General features: G+C 37.2%; 3 protein-coding genes across 3 annotated transcripts; all 3 read left to right on the top strand.

Moving 5' to 3' along the window:
- The first annotated feature begins 2994 nt into the window (after nucleotides 1-2994).
- LOC143861602 (uncharacterized) lies at nucleotides 2995-4563 on the top strand. The gene is made up of 2 exons (XM_077372500.1): nucleotides 2995-3811; nucleotides 3935-4563. The coding sequence occupies exons 1-2, from the start codon at nucleotides 2995-2997 to the stop codon at nucleotides 4561-4563; spliced, it is 1446 nt and encodes a 481-aa protein (XP_077228615.1).
- Nucleotides 4553-5585, top strand: LOC143861601 (uncharacterized). Its single transcript, XM_077372499.1, has 3 exons — nucleotides 4553-4657; nucleotides 4755-5130; nucleotides 5219-5585. Exons 1-3 carry the CDS (start codon nucleotides 4564-4566, stop codon nucleotides 5583-5585), a joined length of 837 nt encoding a protein of 278 aa, XP_077228614.1. The 5' UTR covers nucleotides 4553-4563.
- Nucleotides 5586-13788: 8203 nt separating this feature from the next.
- On the top strand, nucleotides 13789-17289 carry SCPL45 (serine carboxypeptidase-like 45). The gene is made up of 10 exons (XM_077373131.1): nucleotides 13789-14109; nucleotides 14198-14299; nucleotides 14416-14511; nucleotides 14857-14949; nucleotides 15089-15168; nucleotides 15387-15668; nucleotides 15757-15881; nucleotides 16157-16249; nucleotides 16356-16473; nucleotides 16951-17289. The coding sequence occupies exons 1-10, from the start codon at nucleotides 13863-13865 to the stop codon at nucleotides 17098-17100; spliced, it is 1386 nt and encodes a 461-aa protein (XP_077229246.1). The 5' UTR covers nucleotides 13789-13862; the 3' UTR covers nucleotides 17101-17289.
- Nucleotides 17290-19602: the final 2313 nt, after the last annotated feature.

Genomic DNA, 19602 nt, shown 5'->3' with positions numbered 1-19602 from the left:
GCAGTTAGCAGTAGCAGTTTTGTACTTGTTTTTTTTTTCTGTGTGTGTTTTCTGCTTAATAAATTTGTGTCGCTTGATCAAAAGAAAATAGAGGAGATTGTCAATAGAATTCTAAGGCATGTTTTTCATGTTTTATAATTACGACAAAGTTGAAGCCTTATATTAAATGAATATTTCCATTCAAAAAAATATTAAATGAATGCATAGAATATGGATTTTGTTTTATATGGAGTAAAGATTTGGTGGTACAATGTGAGGACTTCATGGATGATTAATGAGGCCCCAAGTTGACTACTCCCATGGTATCCCAAAGGTCTAGACAAGGGGATCCAACATTTAATTTTCTTGAATTTTTATATCAAGTCCAACATTTTCCAAAAGTACAGTGGAGCCCTCTTCATAGTAGCCCAACAAATGAATGGTTTGGAATCTTGGATCATCCTAAGAAGTTTGCCCCACTGTCCTTTTTGAAAAAAGTTAAAAAACTATACTTGACAGTTGAGTAGTTGACACTTGACACACACTACATGAGATGTGAATTCTGATTCCAAAAGTGTTTATTGATTCAAAATTGCATTTAGGCCCAATTAATTTTAGAATTTGAGAATTGAGTTTGAGTTCAAAATTGAATATTAGTTTAGACTTTAGATTGAATGAGCTGATTGTATGATTGAATATTTTTATCAAATATTGTTTATGATTGAATGTGTTGAATTGCTGATTTTTTGTCTCTGACTCAAATTGAATGTAGTTGTACAAACTCAAATTGTCTCTGACTTAGTATCTATCTTTGTACAGCCATTCATTTGGCAGTGATTTTAGCCCAGTCATTTCCCTAGATATGTGTTGGAAATTATTAAAGGAAAATGATTTTAGCCCAGCCATAATTTGATATTCAATGCAGCTTACGGTGGCCTATAGCTTATCTTTTGAGCTAATAAGATACTATCATTTTGTCATTCGATAAAAGTACGAGAGTACATACGAGCCTACGTGGGGCCTTTACGAGTGATGGCGAGCGGAATGGCTGAAGTCTCCAACAATGGTTTACTGGCATGGATCAATGGGTTGCATCAAGTGGAAGGAGTTAATCTTGGCACGGTGGGCCTATGCAGCTTACACAATATTGCCACTGTCTGTGTTGATTGGGGTTTGCTTCGTGTCGCAATTAGTTGTTGGGATCCAGATTCGCATGTGTTTCATTTTGGAATGCAAGAGCTTTGTCCGACTCATGAAGATATTTGCATGATGCTCCGCATTTCTCCTGATAGTCTCATGTTCAAGCCTTCCTTTAAGGAAGGCTATGATAAGGCATTGAGCCGTCTAATTGGCGTGCCACAAAAGTCCCTACGTCACTACCGTCAGGCAAGTAGTATCTTCGTGCATAAGCTAGTACAAGTCTTTTCACCAAGTAGAGAACTGGATATGGAGTATCGTCGTTGCCGTGAAAACGCATTAACATTATGTGCTTATCCAATGTTTATCTTTCCAGGCCGATCAGAGTCATCAGACTTGATTCCATTATATTTTGTAGACTTGGTTGATCAAGTTCGCCAATGTGCAAATCTAGCTCCTACTGTCTTAGCGGAACTTTTTGATAGCCTAGATAGTGCTCGCCGATCTACTGGATCTGACTTCTTGGGAAGTTCCGTCATTCTTTATGTAAGTATTGGATGGTTTATTAAAAATGCTTGAATGATGTACTTGGTTATGGATAATTATTGTTTCTAACTTTTTATTTATTTAGGTTTGGCTAGTGGAGAGATTACGAATTTTGGCTCCACCACCTTTGCCAAGACGAGCCTGGACGAGGAGTTTTAATACTCGGGAGGTGTTGGTTTCATTCGATGATCACGACAGTTGGGCTATATGGCTTAAGGGTCGCGAAAGTAAGGACATTGAGTGGACTCTCCCATGGGCTCCCATTTCCTCTGCAGTCCTCGAGACTTCTGGCTAGAAGTGCGTTCGGATAATGGGTTTCCAGAGCACTTCCTTTTACTTGCCTCTTCAGATCCTCCGACAGTACTTTGGAGCCCAACATCACATAGCGATGATGGATGTTTCGGTACCGGACTCCATTCGCCCTCAATCCTTGAAGAAGAGGACGGTGAATGCGATTGATAGAGACTGGAATCGGCGAACCATCGTTGTCGTTCAGAACAACCCCACCCCGGGAGAGGTGAACAACTATTTTTGGGAATGGTATGGGACTGGTGATGCAAGTGGTGTTCCTGAGTCAAGTGCTGCTTCTATGAGCGGTGCTTTTGAATTAGTTGATTCTATTACTGGTGAGGCACAGTCAAGTGCTGCTTCTATGACTGGTGAGGCAAGGGGGTGATTTATTTGTATTTTGATGATGTATTTTGCTGAACGGGTATCAGATCTATGTAATAGTTAATTACTTGATTTCTATTTTGTATTCTCAAATAGGGCTTATGTAATAGTAGTTGGATATAAATCCAATGGATTCCACTGCGTCACGGGAAACCCAACCCTGACCCTACCCCTGCAAAATAGTGAATACCCTCCGGAATTCCCACGTAAGACGGTTTGTTGGATATAAATCCAATAGATTCGACACTGCGCCACGAGAAACCCAACCCTCACCCTACCGCTGCAAAATAGTGAATACCCTCGGGAATTCCCACGTAAGACGGTCTGTTGGATATAAATCCAATGGATTCGAGATTGCGCCACAAGAAACCCAACCCTCACCCTACCCCTGCAAATTAGTGAATACCCTCGGGAATTCCCACGTAAGACGGTCTGTTGGATATAAATCCAATGGATTCGACACTGCGCCACGGGAAACCCAACCCTGACCCTACCCCTCCAAAATAATGAATACCCTCGGGAATTCCCATGGAAACCCAACCCTGAGCCTACCGCTGCATACCCTTGCATGCATGCATGTAAGACACTCACAGTAGAAAATATCTATCATACTATTCAAATATTTTACAATTTAATTTTGTCAGAGGCAATTGAGGAAAGATGGACGAGACTGTCAACCAAGAATTTCAAGGCCAAGGTGTAAGTGATGATGACATAGTTTTTGAAGGGGACCTAGAATACAACTATGATGAAGAATATGTGGAAGAAGATTATGACGAGGACATAGTGTTGGGTCCGAACGCAAGGTCAGCGACAGTTTTATGGTCACACGTAGTCAAAGGAAAGAAAGCTGGTGAAGGACATGGGGGAACCAAAAAGTGGAAATGTAAGCACTGTAAGAAGGTTTACACTGGGGCTTATACAAGAGTGCACGCACACCTTGTGAAAGCACCAAGAGGTCAAGGTCAAGGAATAGCATATTGCAGTGCAGTTGCAAAAGACAAACAATTACAAGAGCACATCAGAAGCCAAGTCCAAAGAGCAGAGAATTTACCTGGGAGACTGCCACTGAAGAAATCACGGTTAGACATGCTTGGCAAGTCTTCCAACTCCGGTGTGACTTCTTCAAGTAAGATTGGTGAATCACCACTTGACAAGTCTTTTAGAGCAAAGGATAGAGACGATCTTGACCATAAAGTGCTGCGATTTTTTGCCGCCAATGGGATTCCCTTTAACGTCCTCCGATCTCCATATTTTCAAGAGATGATAACTGCCGCCAATTTTGTGCCTGGATACAAGTTGCCTTCTTATGAGAAAGCAAGAACAACTTTATTGGACCATGAGAAAGAGAATGTAACAAAAGATCTAGGTGTTGTGAGAGAAAAATGGCCTGAACATGGGCTTTCTATTGTCTTTGATGGATGGACAAACGTGAAGAACAAAGCCTTGATTAATGTACTGGCATCGAATATGTTCAGTTCAATGTTTCTCTAAGCGCACGACTTTTCTGCCGTGGAGAAATCAGGGAAAAACATTGCAAAGTTTTTGTTGGATGCTATTGAAGAAGTATGGCCTTTTAATGTTGTGCAAGTGCTGACAGATAATGCAGCCAATTGCAAGCTTGCTGGGACAGAGGTTAATAAAGTTTATCCCAACATATTTTGGTCTCCTTGTGTGGTTCACACATTAAATCTGATATTCAAAGACTTGACCAAGCATAAACACCTAGGTTGGATTGGAGAGACTTACCGTTCCTGCAAGGATGTCGTCAAATATATTACCAATCATTCGCAGGCTCTTGCTATATTTAGAAGCAATTCGAAGTTTGAGTTGCTGAAAGTTGCGAAGACTAGATTTGCAACTCATTATACTACACTTAAGAGACTTCTTGATGTAAGGGAGGCGTTGCAGATGACAGTATTAGCAGATGCTTGGAAAGATTGGTTGAATGCTTGCACCGACAAAGTGATGATAGAGAGGGGCGAGAGGACAACTACTTGTGTAGTCTCTGATGAATTTTGGACGAACATAAAATTGGCATTATTAATTACGAAGCCCGTCTATAAAATGATTAAGTTCACTGACCAGGAAGGCTGTCTGATATCAGAAGTGTACGAAGGCATGGACAATATGTTAGGACAAATAAAAGATAACTTGAAAGATGTGCCCGACATGTACAATCATATTCATGGTATTGTGGTGGGACGATGGGGGAAAATGAATGTTTGAATGCATGCCTTGGCTCATGTACTCACTCCAAAATATTATGACCCTGCATATCTCAATATTCCAGCACCAGGCGGTGGTAAACGAGTCACCCCAGGTATGTAATTGTTTCTCATATTGTGAATTTTCATAATGTAATTGTATTTATCTTCATTTATGTTATCGACTGATCGATTATTCAATTTTATTTTCAGATAAAGACCCTGAAATCATGGATGCTGTATATGAAGCCATTATGGATCTCTCCCCTGATGATGAGATGAGTGGTACGGTTAGACGTCAGTTATATGATTTCATAGGAGGGGTTGGAAGGTTTTCCAGTAAATTTGCCAGGGATGATGCGAAAGATCCCAATGTGTGTGTGACCAAATGGTGGAACTTTCATGGAAGTCATGTACCAGAGTTACAGTCATTGGCCATCAAAATTCTCTCACAGCCTATCAGCACATCTTCTGCAGAGAGAGTATGGAGCACGTATAGCTTCATTCACAATGTAAAGCGTAATCGCTTAAATTCACATCGTGCTGATACTCTTGTGTACATCCACTCAAATCTTCGACTCCTATCCAGGTTTAAAGTTTGTTTCGTTTTTGCATGCAATAATTGTTTTTTATTATTTATGTCAGATTATTTATTTAATTTCGAATATATTATTTAGATTTAATGCGGCTGCATACAAAGAAGGACCAAATAGAAAATGGGACATCAACCCAGAGCTCCTACTTATGGATGACTCCTCTATCAGAATGGAGGATATGCGATGGCAGGATCTCGATGATGATTTCCTTAGACCTTTTACATTTCGTGCGTCATCTCAGTCATTACTTTCAAGTCCTTCACTCACTATTCGTGACTTAGATGACAATGACGAAGCTCCAGGATCTGGGACTCCAAGAGTGGTTAGTAGCTCGGAACTTGAAATTGGACGACCATCCAACACTCAAGGTCGTATTACTAGTTTCCTGGGGCGTGGAGAACGTACAAGGGAAGGTACAAAATCTTTAACACTTGCAATTTCTCAGTGAAGATATTAGTCTGATAAATATTAATTCATTTATTTAAACTTTTTCTTTACAGAAAATGTAGAAAGAAGAGGACGAGCTGATCATGCTTATTTGAAGGGAAAGAGAAAAGCCTAACTTTATTTCTTTTTTTTTTTGAAAATACTGGAGAAATTCTGTAATAATTTTGATATTTCGCTTTTTGGAAACTGAATTTTTTGTTTAATGGTGGAGTCCTGGACTCCTGGGCCTCCTGGCTCCTAAATGAAAAACTGTTATAATTTAAGTATTTGGAGAATCATGTTTATGTTTAATGGTGTACAGTTGAATGCTTAGATTTTGATTTTCATGTATTTTTCCTTAAATTTTATCTTTTATTAATTTTTTATCGCTCTCCGACGACTCCCCGGCGAATCCCCGGCAACTCCCCTGCGACTCTCGGCGAAAAATCGAATCCCGCTCCCAACCATCCCCGGAACCTTCGAATCCCGCTTTCAATTCCTGAATCGAATCCCGATTTCGAATCCCGCCCTGGCAACCTTGATTCGAACACTCGTCACCAAGGAGCAAACCCGTGACTTATGCCAAAGAGCCAACACCCGTTTGGGCTAATACTACACTTTTCACGAGAGATGAAAAAGACTTCTGCGTAGAAAAGTAGGAAAGTGACCTTAATACTCTTTGGAAAAATTGCCAATGGGAAACATAAAAATGATGAAATTGTCAACAGGACCCATGCTTTTTTGAAATTATCAACGAGGGACAAAAGAGGTCTTGTTAGAAAAAGTTGGACGAAAATCCCCTTTTCTTAAGCAACACGTTCTACTTTTCCACTTTTCCCTCTTCTCTCTTCTTCCCTTTTTTTTACATTTCCATTTTCGACTTTGTTTTTTTACCCTACCAGTCATCTTCCTCATCGTTCAGCCACCATTGTCGCTAGGAAGTCTCAAAAACTTGAAACGTGAGTTCACTCCCATCTATCTCTCTGTATCTATGTTCTGTTTTTCTTTTGTTGTAGGGTTTTGCATGTCTCTTTCTCCCTTTCAATAGGGTAGAAAGAAACAAAAACAGTGAAAATGAACGAGTGAAAAAAACATGAAGTAAAAACGTGTTCATAAGGGACTTGTAAGTCAATTCGGAAATTGGTAACCCCATTTTTTATACTAGATAACCCCAATCCCAGATACTTGAAAACCCCCTTCCAAAACTCCAGTACCCTTGGCCAATTTTCGGGGAATTGATAAGCCCATTCGGAAATTGGTAACCCCATTTTTTATACTAGATAATCTCAATCTCAAAGACTTGAAAACCCCCTTCCAAAACTCCAGTACCCTCGGTCAATTTTCAAAGATTTTGATAAGCCCATTCGGAAATTGGTAACCCCATTTTTGATACTAGATAACCCCAATCCCAGAGACTTGAAAATCTCCTTTCAAAATTCCAGTACCATTGGCCAATTTTCAGGGACTTGATAAGTCCATTTGGAAATTGGTAACCCATTTTTTATACTAGATAACCCTAATCCCAGACTTGAAACCCCCATTCCAAAACTCCAGCCTCGGTCAATTATCAGGGACTTGATAAGCGCATTCGGAAATTGATTACCCCATTCTTATACTAGATAACCCCAATCCCAAAAACTTGAACCCCTCCCAAAACTCCAGTACCCTCGGCCAATTTTCAGGAACTTGATAAGCCCATTCGGAAATTGGTTACCCCATTTTTTATACCAGATAACCCCAATTCCAAAGACTTGAAAACCCCCTTCCAAAACTCTAGTACCATCGGCCAATTTTCAGGGACTTGATAAGCCCATTCAGAAATTGGTAACCCTACTTTTGAGAGTTGCTAACCCCCTTCCAGAAACTTGATAAACCCCTTCTGCTACAAACCCCCTGTCTATAACAACTCTTCTAATGGCATTACAGTTATGCTCATGATAGAAATAACAAAAGAAATGGATGTTGTATTCATTAAATGTACTTCATATATTACATCCCAATTCGTGTATTACAAAAAAAAATTAAGTACATCAAAAAACTTGTAGCCATCCATCCATTCATGTATTACATCAAAATTTTCTTATACAAGTAATTGTCTTCCAAAAAGTGAGTGAAGCCATCCATGCATTATCTTCGGTACACACCCTAAACAAGGTAAATAAAAAACAGAGGAATGAAAAATAGTGCAAAACCCTATTAGGAAGAAGAAAAACAAAACCTAGATATAAAGAGATAGATGGTAAGAACTCAACTTTCAAGTTTTCAAGACTTGCCAGCAACAATGGTGGCTGACTGAGGAGGAAGATGACCAGTACGATAAAAATAAAAAAAAGGTTAAAATGGAAAAGTAAAAGAAGAGGGAAGAAGGAAAAACAAAAGAGGTGAAAACTTGTTGTAAATGCCAAAGGGCATTTTCGTCCAGCTCATACTAACAAGACATCTTTTGTCCCTAGTTGATAATTTCAGAAAAGTATGGGTCTTGTTGATAATTACGTCATTTCTCTGTCCCCCATTGGTAATTGCTCGATACTCTTTTACCCAGAAGTTTAGAGGAGTGACATTTACGTAATTTATGTAAAATCCGGGGGCCTCTTTTAAGACAGGTCTAGTTGTTTGTTTTTCCTTCGTCAACCAGCTGTCACGGTGATGATACGAACAGAATGTAACGGACGAATGTTTTGTCGTTTTCGAAAGCTATCGCCTATCGGGCCCATTGGGTTTGGGAAAAAAAAAAATACAAAAAGGAAAAAATAGTTGGAATTTGTTTTATATGAAAAACAAATAATATCAGTGACTTTTGGGTGTAGAGAATAAAAAAGAAGAAAAAGGGTTACCTTGTACTACTGAAAATGACCAAACTAACCTCAACTTTTAGTAAAATTAGGGTTTTTTTTTATTTGGGCAAGTAAAGTTTGATTTGTTATGAGAGGATTGTAAGGTAATAACAAGATTAATCTCATTGATTTTGGTCGTTAAGGAGTGTAAGAATCTAGGAAAAAAATATCAAAATATTAATTTTCCATGGAAAAAGTATTCCAAGGTCTAGTAGGTTTCAATTTTTCTTGAAACAAGGGAAAAATTCGATATTGGAAAAAAAAAAATCATAAAAATGAGTTTACCAAAGAGTGGAATTTTTTTTTTTCAAATGAAAAATAAATTTTCAACAAAAATTTTCCATGCATCCAAACAGCCGACGTGTTTTGCAATTATAAAAGAGAAATACCGGCATGGTATTTCTAAATAATTGATCGAGTCCATCTGTCATTTCTTCAAAATCGGGTTGATTGGACGATCTTATTTATCCGATTAGTAAAAAAATTACCCCTCAAATATGTTGTTTTATTTTATTTTTTCTCGTCTTTTGTAAAATTTTCTCCCCTTTTACAAGAAAAAAAAAATTGTCCAGCCCTGTTTGGATGGCAAGAATTTTGTGAAAAAGTTGGGAAAGGAAAATTATTTCCAAAATTTCCTACTTCGTTTTTTTATGGGTAAGCTGGGGTTAGTAGGGCTGCACATGGTTCGGTTCGGTTCGGTTCTGGGGGATTTCTTGAACCGAACCGATGCCATTGGTTTGGAAAATTTCCAAACCGTAACCGAACCGTTTGGGGGTCAAACCGAACCGAACCAAACCGATCTTGACCGGATCGGTTCGGTTCGGTTCACGGTTTATCCGTCAGCTAGGGTTATGAGGTTATCCCTTTTCAGTTTTCAGCGTGTAATAAGTTATTCTTTTGGTCTTTGGTGTTATATTTCCGCCCATTTATTTATTTGGAACCACCCATTTTGGTCGGTCTCTTCTCTTTCCAGTTAAATACATTAGATTTGGGTGTGCCAAGTAAAGAAAATTGATATATATATGATTTATAACAAAAAATAAAAAAATGGCAAAAATACCATCGGTCCATCGGTTCTGTTCGGTTTTTCCGGTTGAAATTTTTCCTAGACCGTGACCGAAACGATCCAAACGGTTTATGGAAAACCGAAACCGTGACCGAACCAATGGCACTAAAAACCGAACCGAACCGAACCGAAAGGCCCGGTTCCGTTCGGTTTATCGGTCTAGGCGGTTAAATGTGCAGCCCTAGGGGTTAGGCAAGACCCCTACCAGTCTACCAGATATCATTGATAAAAAAAGAAAAAAGAAACAGCTAGGGGGGCTTAGAAGCCAACAGTCTGAATGGGATGCAAGGATCCCGTTGGGAACCAAAAGTACAAATAAGATACAAAATTTCCTACTTTTTAACATAGGAAAAGGATAATTGGAACTAACACTATTCAAAATTTATTTAGAGGGACTTTCAATTTAAGATAATATCCTTCCAAATTAGCCATAATCATATCTTCCCTCTAAATCATGGAAAGAAAGAAAAAAATCCATCAGAAATATTTTTCTTGCAATCCAAACTTGGTAAATGAACATCTATGATAGTTTGATTGTTAACAAATCTATAGTTATAAATCTTTTGATCACCTCTCTAGATAAGGGTTGAGGGGGGCGGTGCAAGTCATGATTTCCTTCCCACTGATCTCTTCTTGGAGAAGAGTTTTCAATCTTTTTGCTCACATAATTAAATGTGGATGTGACAATGGATAACGACTTATTCAAATGAGTGGACTGAGAGAAGCTGAAGTCAATATTCTTCAACTACACTAGAGGGTAACTGGGTAAGTTCAAATAAATTGTCCTTACAAAGATACAAAATTCCAGCCCGGAGGGGCCCCTTTGAATCCACTTTTCCCAACTGCACTTATAACAGCACTGAAAAATACAAAATTAAACTCCAATTGTCAAATCAATAGAATAAAATTAGAGCACAAGATCAAATTTACTATCAAATTAAAATAAAATAATCATAAAATTGACCAAATGTAATCAACTTTGGATAGTTTATAAGTTTATAACTATGCAGCAATGATTAAAAACATTAGACAAAAGCTGTCCATGAAATTTATCTCTAATTCCATTTTTCATTTTCATTTTCCTTCAATTCAGTGGATGGAACTTTTGTTGGAGCCTAAAAAACACACTTAAAACACTATAAGACCAGACTTCATCATTGATTGTGCTAAAACTTCTGTGGAACAACCAATTACTCCACAAGCCCAAGTTGTTAGAGTTGGCTTTATTTTAATCATTTATGCTATGTTGGAGATGATGTTATTTAATCTTTTATACTTTAACACTTCTCTCACGTGTGACCGTCTTTTAGGTTGGCCATTGGATGTGGATTTTTAATATCAGAGCAATTGTTCCGATACCACGTGAAACAACCATTTACTTCAAAAGCTTAAGCTGTTAGAGTTGGTGTTCTTTTAATCATTTATACTACTTCAACACTTCCAATCAAGAAATTAACCGCACATGGACATGAGAAAGAAGACAAGTAGTCTACTTGTAAATGTCAAATATTTCCTCAATGGCATCATTAGGACCGTCGAGACCAATGACTCTTGAGCCTTGGACAATCTGTGGGGGAGCAGATTACATGGACGATCGAGACCCATGTTCCACATTATATAAGCATTTTGATACTCGTAACAATTTTTTTGGCTACTGATATTAGCACTACCATGTTTTGATAATGGTAGTAACTCACCTTGTCTTTTATTATCTAGGATGCTGTAAAACGCTAGGACAATTCCCAAAAAGAATCAGCAGCCAATTAAAAAAGAAAGGACTAGGTGAGTTTGGCTCATTATCAAAACATAGTACGGAAAGTTGCCTTAGTTAAGAGAGGGAAAACGTGAGAAGGTTTTTTGTTCTGTTGGGGTGGAGGTGAGCCGAGAGAGAGAGAGAGAGAGAGAGAGAGAGAGAGAGAGAGAGAGAGAGATTCTTCTCTGGGGCTTTCTCCTAGGGTACTTTTGTGTACCATCTTGGTTGAGAGGGCAACAAAATGGGTTGCAGTTTGCCAGCTCGCAAGTTTGCAGGTTAATCCCATAGTGGAAGATCGTGTTATTGCGTATACGTAGTCATCTTCGCCGAACCACATAAAATCTTCCTGTTCATTTTGTGGTTTGCTTTTGTTTGTACTTTTTGTTTATTTTTTGTTTATTTGTGCATGATCAGATCGGATTTGCCCACCGGATATTGTCAAGACTAATATCAGTAGCCTTTTCTGTTAACCTGTTAAAGACACACAAGATTAGCTCTCTTAGGTCCTCTTTTGATACGAGTAAAAACTATTGGCAAATTATCTTATATGCTAATGGTTTTAAAGTTAGATATAATTATTTCATTCAACAGTTCATGAGCGAGGATCGTTGCCGCTCGGTTTTCCTTTTGAAGTCAGACTCTAAGAATTGGAATGCATAATGCAGGAAAAATGAAGAAAAATACATAAAAGGGAGAAAAAAGACAATTTAGAACAGCATTTTTACATACCAAGCGATCGGTGAAATGTCGAAGGAAATGCTGTTAAGGAGAACAATATGACAAGAGAAGTGCGAGAATGAGGCGTCGTGGTGATCAAGAGTCTCAAGCTTCAATTGAAAATAAAATCATTACTCGTTATTTAAAACTTAATTCATTTTGCCAGCAAAGGTTATAATGGTTTATTTTTCATTTTTAAAATGGTATAATTAATGTCATCCAAAGAGGTTTTAGTGCCCATTTGCAAATAAGATTAACTTAGATACTTTAATTTGAAAATAAGGCCTGATTTTACTAATATCCAAAACCGCCCTTAATCTATGAAACTAAACAATGATCCTCCAAGGATAAAAAGTACTTTCAAATGGGAAAGTTCCACACAAAGCATGAAACACACTCTTCTAATGTGTCATTTGATTTTGGGGGTCTATGGAAAGAGGGTTTCTTGTTACTTTTTTTCCTTAGAAAGGCCAAAATATGAGAGGGACCTTTTTTCATTATCTTAAGAAGGTAAAAAAGTAATTAAAGATTAGAAGTTTGGTGATTTCTCTTGAGACTTATCTTGCTAGGCATTCACATGTGGGTGTGCCATTGTCAGATTTCCAAGTGGGGAAGACTGTAAAAAGGAAAGAGACACCTTTCCCAAAATGCCTTCACTTACCAGAGGAATTTCCTTCTCTGATGGGAGCAAAGCTCACCTTTACAGGCCCCATGCTTTCTGAAGCTCTTGGTGGTGAATAGAAAAACTAAGGATGGAGACTGGTGGCCTCATTACTAACGTAACCTTTTTCAAGAAGGTCAAACAAGAAACAAACCACAATAATTCTATTTGCAATCTTGCAGACAGAAAAAGGAGAGCATTTGCCAATTAAAAAAAAAAGAGGTTTGTGTTTCTCAAAATGTCTATGTGGATTAAACTAACCTATTTCATAAGAAAAAGAAAAGAAAAAACCCCAAAACTTTGTTTGTTTCTTCAAGAATAATGAGTATCAAAAGGATATTTTCTGAAAACAGATATGGGCTAAAAGATATTCAATAACCCTTCAGAACCATCTATGTAAAGTAAAAAAAAGTGGGCTTACCTTCTCAGAAATACAGAATGGTGGTTTCTTGGAAATTATTTATTAATCATATTTTCTAGTCCCCCTATTGAAAAGTCTAAAAGGAAATATATAGGTCGTTTCTTGACTAAAAATGCTGTTTTGATATCATAATACCCATATCCTGAAGATGTGAATATCATCAAATGATCAATCACTCTGGCCAATTTCCTGTCATTAGTACTTTATGAATCTAAAAGAGTTAAAACCAGGAAATATTTACTCACATGTGAAGTCTGAAGCTCATCACCCACAATTCCTTACACCAATCATGTGAAAAATAGAGGACATTGCAGGTTTTTATTTTCAGCCCTCAAGTGGAGGACAAAAACTACAAGACTGTAATCTCTGATTCTCTCTAAAAACAACTGTTTTACTGTCATCCAGCAGAGAAACAGGTCAGGATTCCAAGCCTTTTTTTAATTTTTATTCAAGACACTCAAAATGCTGACTCAGCTCAAGGAGCTACCAACATCACTTTTATTTTCTACTCAAAAAGATTAAAAAAAATTTTAAAAAGGAAACTGGCATTGGCCCTACCATTTTTTGATAATTGCACAAACTCACCTTGTCTTTTCTTTATTAATTGGCTTTTGATAGCCTTTTGGGAATTGTAATAAACTTTGACATCTGGGTAAATAACAAAAGACAATGTGATTTAGTGCAATTATCAAAACATGGTAGTGCCAATAACATTGGCCTAGAAAAAGGAAACACAGTAGAGCTCTTGGTTATTTATTGCTCCACTCAGCAACAGTAGCTGCCATTCTCCCCCTCCCAACTCTCTCTTAACTTTCATCCGTCTCTCTTTGGAGCTCCCTTTGAAAACATGTATTCTCTATCATGGAAAACCATGGCAATGACTACAACTATGTTTTATCTATACCTTTCCATGGGGGTTGAACCATATCCTAATGACATAATTACATATCTCCCAGGGCAACCACCAGTCACATTCCAGCAATTTTCAGGCTACATTACAGTGGATGAAAATAAACAGAGAGCTCTGTTTTACTACTTTGCTGAGGCAGAAATAGATCCCATTTCAAAGCCACTTGTCCTCTGGTTAAATGGAGGTCTGTAGATTTTCACTTTCTTGAAAAAAAAAGAGAGAGATCTTGTTTGGGTTTTTGAATGTGAATGTGTTTGATTTTTCTTTTGTAGGGCCTGGTTGTTCTTCTGTTGGAGTTGGGGCATTCTCTGAAAATGGACCTTTTAGACCAAGTGGAGAGATTTTGGTGAGAAATGAGTATAGCTGGAACAAAGGTATTTTAAAAAATGTTCCATAGGTATTTTAAAAAATGCTCCATTTTGTTGTTGGGTATGAATAAATGGGTGTTTAAAGGCCAGCCAAAATAAGTGTTATTTCCAATGATTTGCAGAGGCAAATATGCTGTACTTAGAGACACCAGCAGGAGTTGGGTTCTCTTATTCCACTGATTACTCTTACTATGTGGGTGTGGATGATAAGATGACAGGTATGAGTTAATCATTTTCCCCAAGTTTTTGTTTGTTTTGACAAACCAAGTTCTTTAATTCAAAGTAAAATAGGCATGAGTAATCATTTTCCCCAAGTTTTTATTGTTTTGACAAACCCAGTACTGTAATTGAAAGTAAAATAGGTTCAAAAAATTCTTTGGAAGCTGATTTTTTAGTGAATCTGCAGTACTGATTCTCAAAATACCTTTCTTTTCTTTTTTTCTCTTTTTTTTCAGAATCCTCTCTTTTCATTAATAGGATTTTCTGAAACTCTAGAACATGGGTATCTTCAGATTTTGTTACCTTGTAGTTCTGAAATTGTTGTTTGTTTTGGTTTGTTAAAGCAATGGACAATCTGGTGTTCCTCCAGCGCTGGTTTTTGAAGTTCCCCCAATACAAGAGCAGGGACCTGTTCATAACAGGAGAAAGCTATGCGGGTATTCCATTTTTCAATAAGACCCATCTCTTATTTATTTATTTATTATTATTTTTTTGAATGGTGACCCATTTCTCATTTTATCAATAGAGAAGTTGCATTTGAAAGACAACTGAATCAGAAATTCTTGTTATTATCAGGTCACTATATTCCACAACTTGCGCAGCTCATGGTTGAATTCAACAAGAAGAATAAATTGTTCAATCTCAAAGGAATTGCTGTGAGTAACACAAGCATAAGAACTAGACCAAACCAAATAATATCTTGATTTTAGAAAACTTCCAACATGGGGTTTCAGAAGATCAATCTAAGTGTGCTCCAAAGCATGATTTTTTCCTTTTCTTCTTTTATCAGTTCTTTTTTTTTTTTTTTGGAGAAATTCCAGTAATGGTTTTATGATTTTGGCTGAGCTGAGTTTCCAATTTTTGTCTGTTGTAGCTTGGAAATCCAGTTCTGGAGTTCTTCACCGATTTCAACTCAAGGGCTGAATATTTCTGGTCTCATGGATTGATATCAGATTCAACTTACAGAATCTTCACTTCTATGTGTAACTATTCTCGTTACGTGAGCGAGTATTACCGAGGCTCCGTTTCGCCTATTTGTTCGAGAGTGATGAGCCAAGTGAGCAGAGAAACCAGCAGGTTTGTTGACAAATATGACGTGACACTCGACGTTTGCATATCATCAGTTCTCTCACAATCCATGGTCCTCAATCCTCAGGTGAGTAGCTTGCCAAGATTTCTCCTTTTCCTCCATCATTGATCTTGTTTATTCTTTTAAACCTTTAGCTTTGTTTATCTTGATCCAGCAAGTTACGGAGCGTGTAGATGTCTGTGTGGAAGATGAAACAGTTAATTACCTTAATCGAAAAGATGTGCAGACCGCTCTCCATGCCCATCTTATAGGAACCACCAAATGGATTGTTTGTAGCAGGTACCATATGCTAATTTTTTACCTTCCACCTTCATCAAAGAAGTGCAAACAAGTTGAACTATATTTTTCAATTTTCTAATTAATGCTCATGTGTTAATCAATGATATGATATCCATTTTTCACATGAAACAACACCAAGAGAATATAATTTCATCTGCTATTGAGCAGTTTTTTTTTTCTCATTACTTTTGGTTTTCTTGACAGCTTGTGCTTCATTTAACTGAAATAGCCTAGCAGAAATTTGTACTTATTCAATTTTTCTACGTTTATCCTAGTGTCCTGGATTATGAGGTGCTTAACGTGGAGATACCCACCATCTCTGTTGTTGGCTCACTAGTCAGGTCTGGTATTCCAGTCTTGGTTTACAGGTAAATACTTTACCAATGTTGAATTTCATATTTGAAACCCCTATCTCATGCATGATAAAACTAAGAAGTTTTCCATATGTAACTACATTTTGATGTTCAATCACAGTGGAGATCAAGATTCTGTGATCCCACTAACAGGAAGCCGCACACTGGTCCATGGATTAGCAAATGATTTAGGGCTTAATGTAACCGTACCTTACAGAGTTTGGTTCGAGGGAAAGCAGGTAAACCTAATTATTTTCAAGAATGTTACGATTTCCTCTCTTAGTTTGCTTGCAACTCCATTTCTAGACTGTTGAAGTAAATGATTAAGTACCACCAACTCTAACAACTTAAGCCTTTGGAGTTAATTGGTAGTTTCACATGGTATCAGAGCTATTGCCTCACGGCGGGTCATGGGTTCAAAACCCAACAACTCCTTGATATTAAAAATCCACGTGAATGGCTAACCCCACAAAAAAGAAGAGGGGCCACACGTGAAGGGGGGTGTTGAAGTATAAATGATCAAATAACACCAACTAGCTTAAGCTTTTGGAGTGATTGGTTGTTTCACATAGACATCGACGTCAGTTTCCATAATCAAAATTTCACATTAGACAAGTGCTATAACAAATTTCTGATTTTGGGTTTCTAGTTTGGCTAGTCCTCTTTGGTTCAATTTGGGAATTACAAATTTGTTGATATTTTTATGGGATTTTCAGGTTGGCGGATGGACTCAAGTGTATGGAAACAGACTTTCCTTTGCTACCATTAGAGGAGCTTCTCATGAAGCTCCATTCTCTCAGCCTGAGAGATCACTTGTTCTGTTCAAAGCATTTCTGCAAGGAAGTCCATTGCCAGAAACATTCTGATCTACTTGATCAGATGCACAGAATTTGAGTGTGTGTAAGTAAAGTTTGCAATGAATATCTAATAATTATAGCAATCACCAATCATGTGATGTTTTCATTTATTGATCATTTTGTTAATGTGATGAAACTGAGTATTGGAGAAATTTTGTAAAAGTTCACAAGAAGGAATGTCTTTTTTCTTTTCTCCCATTTTCTACTTGTGTCAAACCTACTGATTTCTTTTTTCTTCTGTCCCACTTTCTACTTGTGTCAAACCTACTGATTGTGTACAAAGTACCACATAAACAAAAATTGAATGATGTTTGGGGAAACAAAAGCTGAAAGTATAACATTAATACCAATTGAGTGCATGTACCTGTTCATCATTACAAGGTGCTTCTAAATAAAAGGTACGAAGAACATAAAGAAAAACCAAGTAATTCCTCTTAAGCATGGAAAGGGGATTAAACTGGATATAGAATAAATAAACATGGAACCATCAAGGACTGGTTTTGGCACTCTGGGATGACAAAAGGGACCAAAGAGGCTGCAAACCCCTACTTTAAAGGCTCCTTGGGGAATTCCAAATGCACTATCAAACAATTAAAAGTTGTTGCCAAAGTTATTGTACCAGCCATGAGCTCCAGTCAAGCAAATCAGTTAAGTTTCTTCAGAGATAATAGGCTATCAAACTCTTGATCTCACATGAAATATTTTAAGCTGAGACCCATGAAGTGCAACCCATTAGCAAACCAGGTAACAATGATCTTGGACAGAGAGATTCTTGTGCTGGCATGCTACAAAGTGCAAATAACAAACATGTGGATGGAAAGTTAAGTGGAATATCAAATCAATCACAAAGCTAAACTAACTTGAACATGATCAAATGCCAGCCTAGGAAAATCTAATATGCTGATAAAAGCTAGGAAAAATTCTCAAAAAATTGTGATTTTTATCTGAAAATCTCAAAAAAGGGTAGAGTTGGCTAATTTCTCAAAAAGGGGTGAAACGCATCCCAAGGAGTGTTTAAGGATAAAAATGCCCTTATGTTGCCTTTCCCTCCAAGAAAGTAAGCAACAAATCCCAATGCATTTCACCTACCATTTTGACTTTTTTACCTTCTTCTTCCCATGCCAAAATCAAACTCCATTGGCTGTTGTAAAAATTCCAAACGAAATTCCATTGCAAAGAGGTGAAACTCTCCTCTCCTAAAATGTAGATTTTATTGGATCTTTTATTTTTCTTTGGCTATCTAACCTAAGCTTCTCAAGTAGGTCCATTGAGATACATTTGCATACATTTAACATGTTCCTTGCACTGCTATGGTGTATTGTCATCATCTTGTTTACTTGTTAGGAATTTGTTATGGTTGTGTTAGGCATTTGTTATTGTCATCATTCTCTTTCCAATGCTACGGTGTATTGTCATAATCTCTCTATCTCTCTATTGCCCTCTATGTTTCTATGTGGAGTAAACCAGGATGAAACTCATGTCTATACAATTACAACCACTATTTAAATGTGTAGAAGCAATATTTTATTCTTGGAACCACTGTTGATATCTGGGAACCAGTATTTAAACACTCAGAAGCAGCAATTATACCTAGGAACCACTATTTACCACTATGTAGTGGTTCCAAGGTATAAATAGTAGTTCCAGAGTAGAAATATTACTTCAGACAATCTAATATTACTTCAGTAGATGTCAAAGTTGCAATGAATTTATGAACAATGGGTTAAATAGTTGTCTAAACAGTAAGATCTTATCGCGGTTCATAGTTTAGATGACCTAATACTTGTTCCGTTCCGAGAGTTTAAATTGTGAGATTGAAATAGTTATGTAGTCAAAACCACTATAAAAAGTGAGAATGGCTGTATTTATTGGATTTTAAACGCTCGGAACCACTAATTAGACCTAGGAACCACTAATTATACATATGAACCACTAATTTTACCTAAGAACCACTATTTACCAGTATGTAGTGGTTCCAAGGCGTAAATAGTGGTTTCAAGGTAGAAATATTGCTTCACACAATCTAATATTACTTCAGTGGATGTCAAAGTTGCAATGAATGTATGAACAATGGGTTAAGTAGTTGTCTAAACAGTCAGATCTTATCGTGGTTCATAGTTTAGATTGCCTAACACTTGTTCTGTTCCTAGAATTTAAATTGTGAGATTGAAATAGTTATGCAATCAAAACCACTATAAAAAGTGAGAATGACTGTATTTATTGGATTTTAAATACTCGGAACCACTAATTAGACCTAGGAACCACTAATTTTACCTAGAAGCCATTATTTACCAGTATTTAGTGGTTCGAAGGTAGAAATATTGCTTCACACAATCTAATATTATTTCAGTGGATGTCAAAGTTGCAATGAATGTATGAACAATGGGTTAAATAGTTGTCTAAACAGTTAGATCTTATAGTGGCTCATAGTTTAGATGGCCTAATACTTGTGAGAATGACTGTATTTATAGGGTTTTAAACACTATAAACACTCATTATATTTAGGAACCA

This window comes from Tasmannia lanceolata, unplaced genomic scaffold (assembly GCF_043159265.1).
Source record: "Tasmannia lanceolata isolate RefF3 unplaced genomic scaffold, GAP_Taslan_0.1 ptg000037l, whole genome shotgun sequence".
Lineage (NCBI taxonomy): Eukaryota > Viridiplantae > Streptophyta > Magnoliopsida > Canellales > Winteraceae > Tasmannia > Tasmannia lanceolata.
The sequence above is the reverse complement of the archived record's forward strand: the minus strand, read 5'-3'. Positions and strand labels throughout refer to the sequence as shown.

What these genes read in the sequence shown, in the direction of transcription:
- LOC143861602 (XM_077372500.1), top strand. Translation starts at nt 2,995, where the DNA reads ATGGACGAGACTGTCAACCAAGAATTTCAAGGCCAAGGTGTAAGTGAT. An exon ending in ACTGGCATCGAATATGTTCA is followed by an intron (nt 3,812 to 3,934) that starts GTTCAATGTTTC and finishes AAGTGCTGACAG; the next exon opens with ATAATGCAGCCAATTGCAAG.
- LOC143861601 (XM_077372499.1), top strand. Translation starts at nt 4,564, where the DNA reads ATGCATGCCTTGGCTCATGTACTCACTCCAAAATATTATGACCCTGCA. An exon ending in TGGTAAACGAGTCACCCCAG is followed by an intron (nt 4,658 to 4,754) that starts GTATGTAATTGT and finishes TTTTATTTTCAG; the next exon opens with ATAAAGACCCTGAAATCATG. An exon ending in AATCTTCGACTCCTATCCAG is followed by an intron (nt 5,131 to 5,218) that starts GTTTAAAGTTTG and finishes TATATTATTTAG; the next exon opens with ATTTAATGCGGCTGCATACA.
- SCPL45 (XM_077373131.1), top strand. Translation starts at nt 13,863, where the DNA reads ATGTATTCTCTATCATGGAAAACCATGGCAATGACTACAACTATGTTT. An exon ending in TGTCCTCTGGTTAAATGGAG is followed by an intron (nt 14,110 to 14,197) that starts GTCTGTAGATTT and finishes TTTCTTTTGTAG; the next exon opens with GGCCTGGTTGTTCTTCTGTT. An exon ending in TCAATCTCAAAGGAATTGCT is followed by an intron (nt 15,169 to 15,386) that starts GTGAGTAACACA and finishes TGTCTGTTGTAG; the next exon opens with CTTGGAAATCCAGTTCTGGA.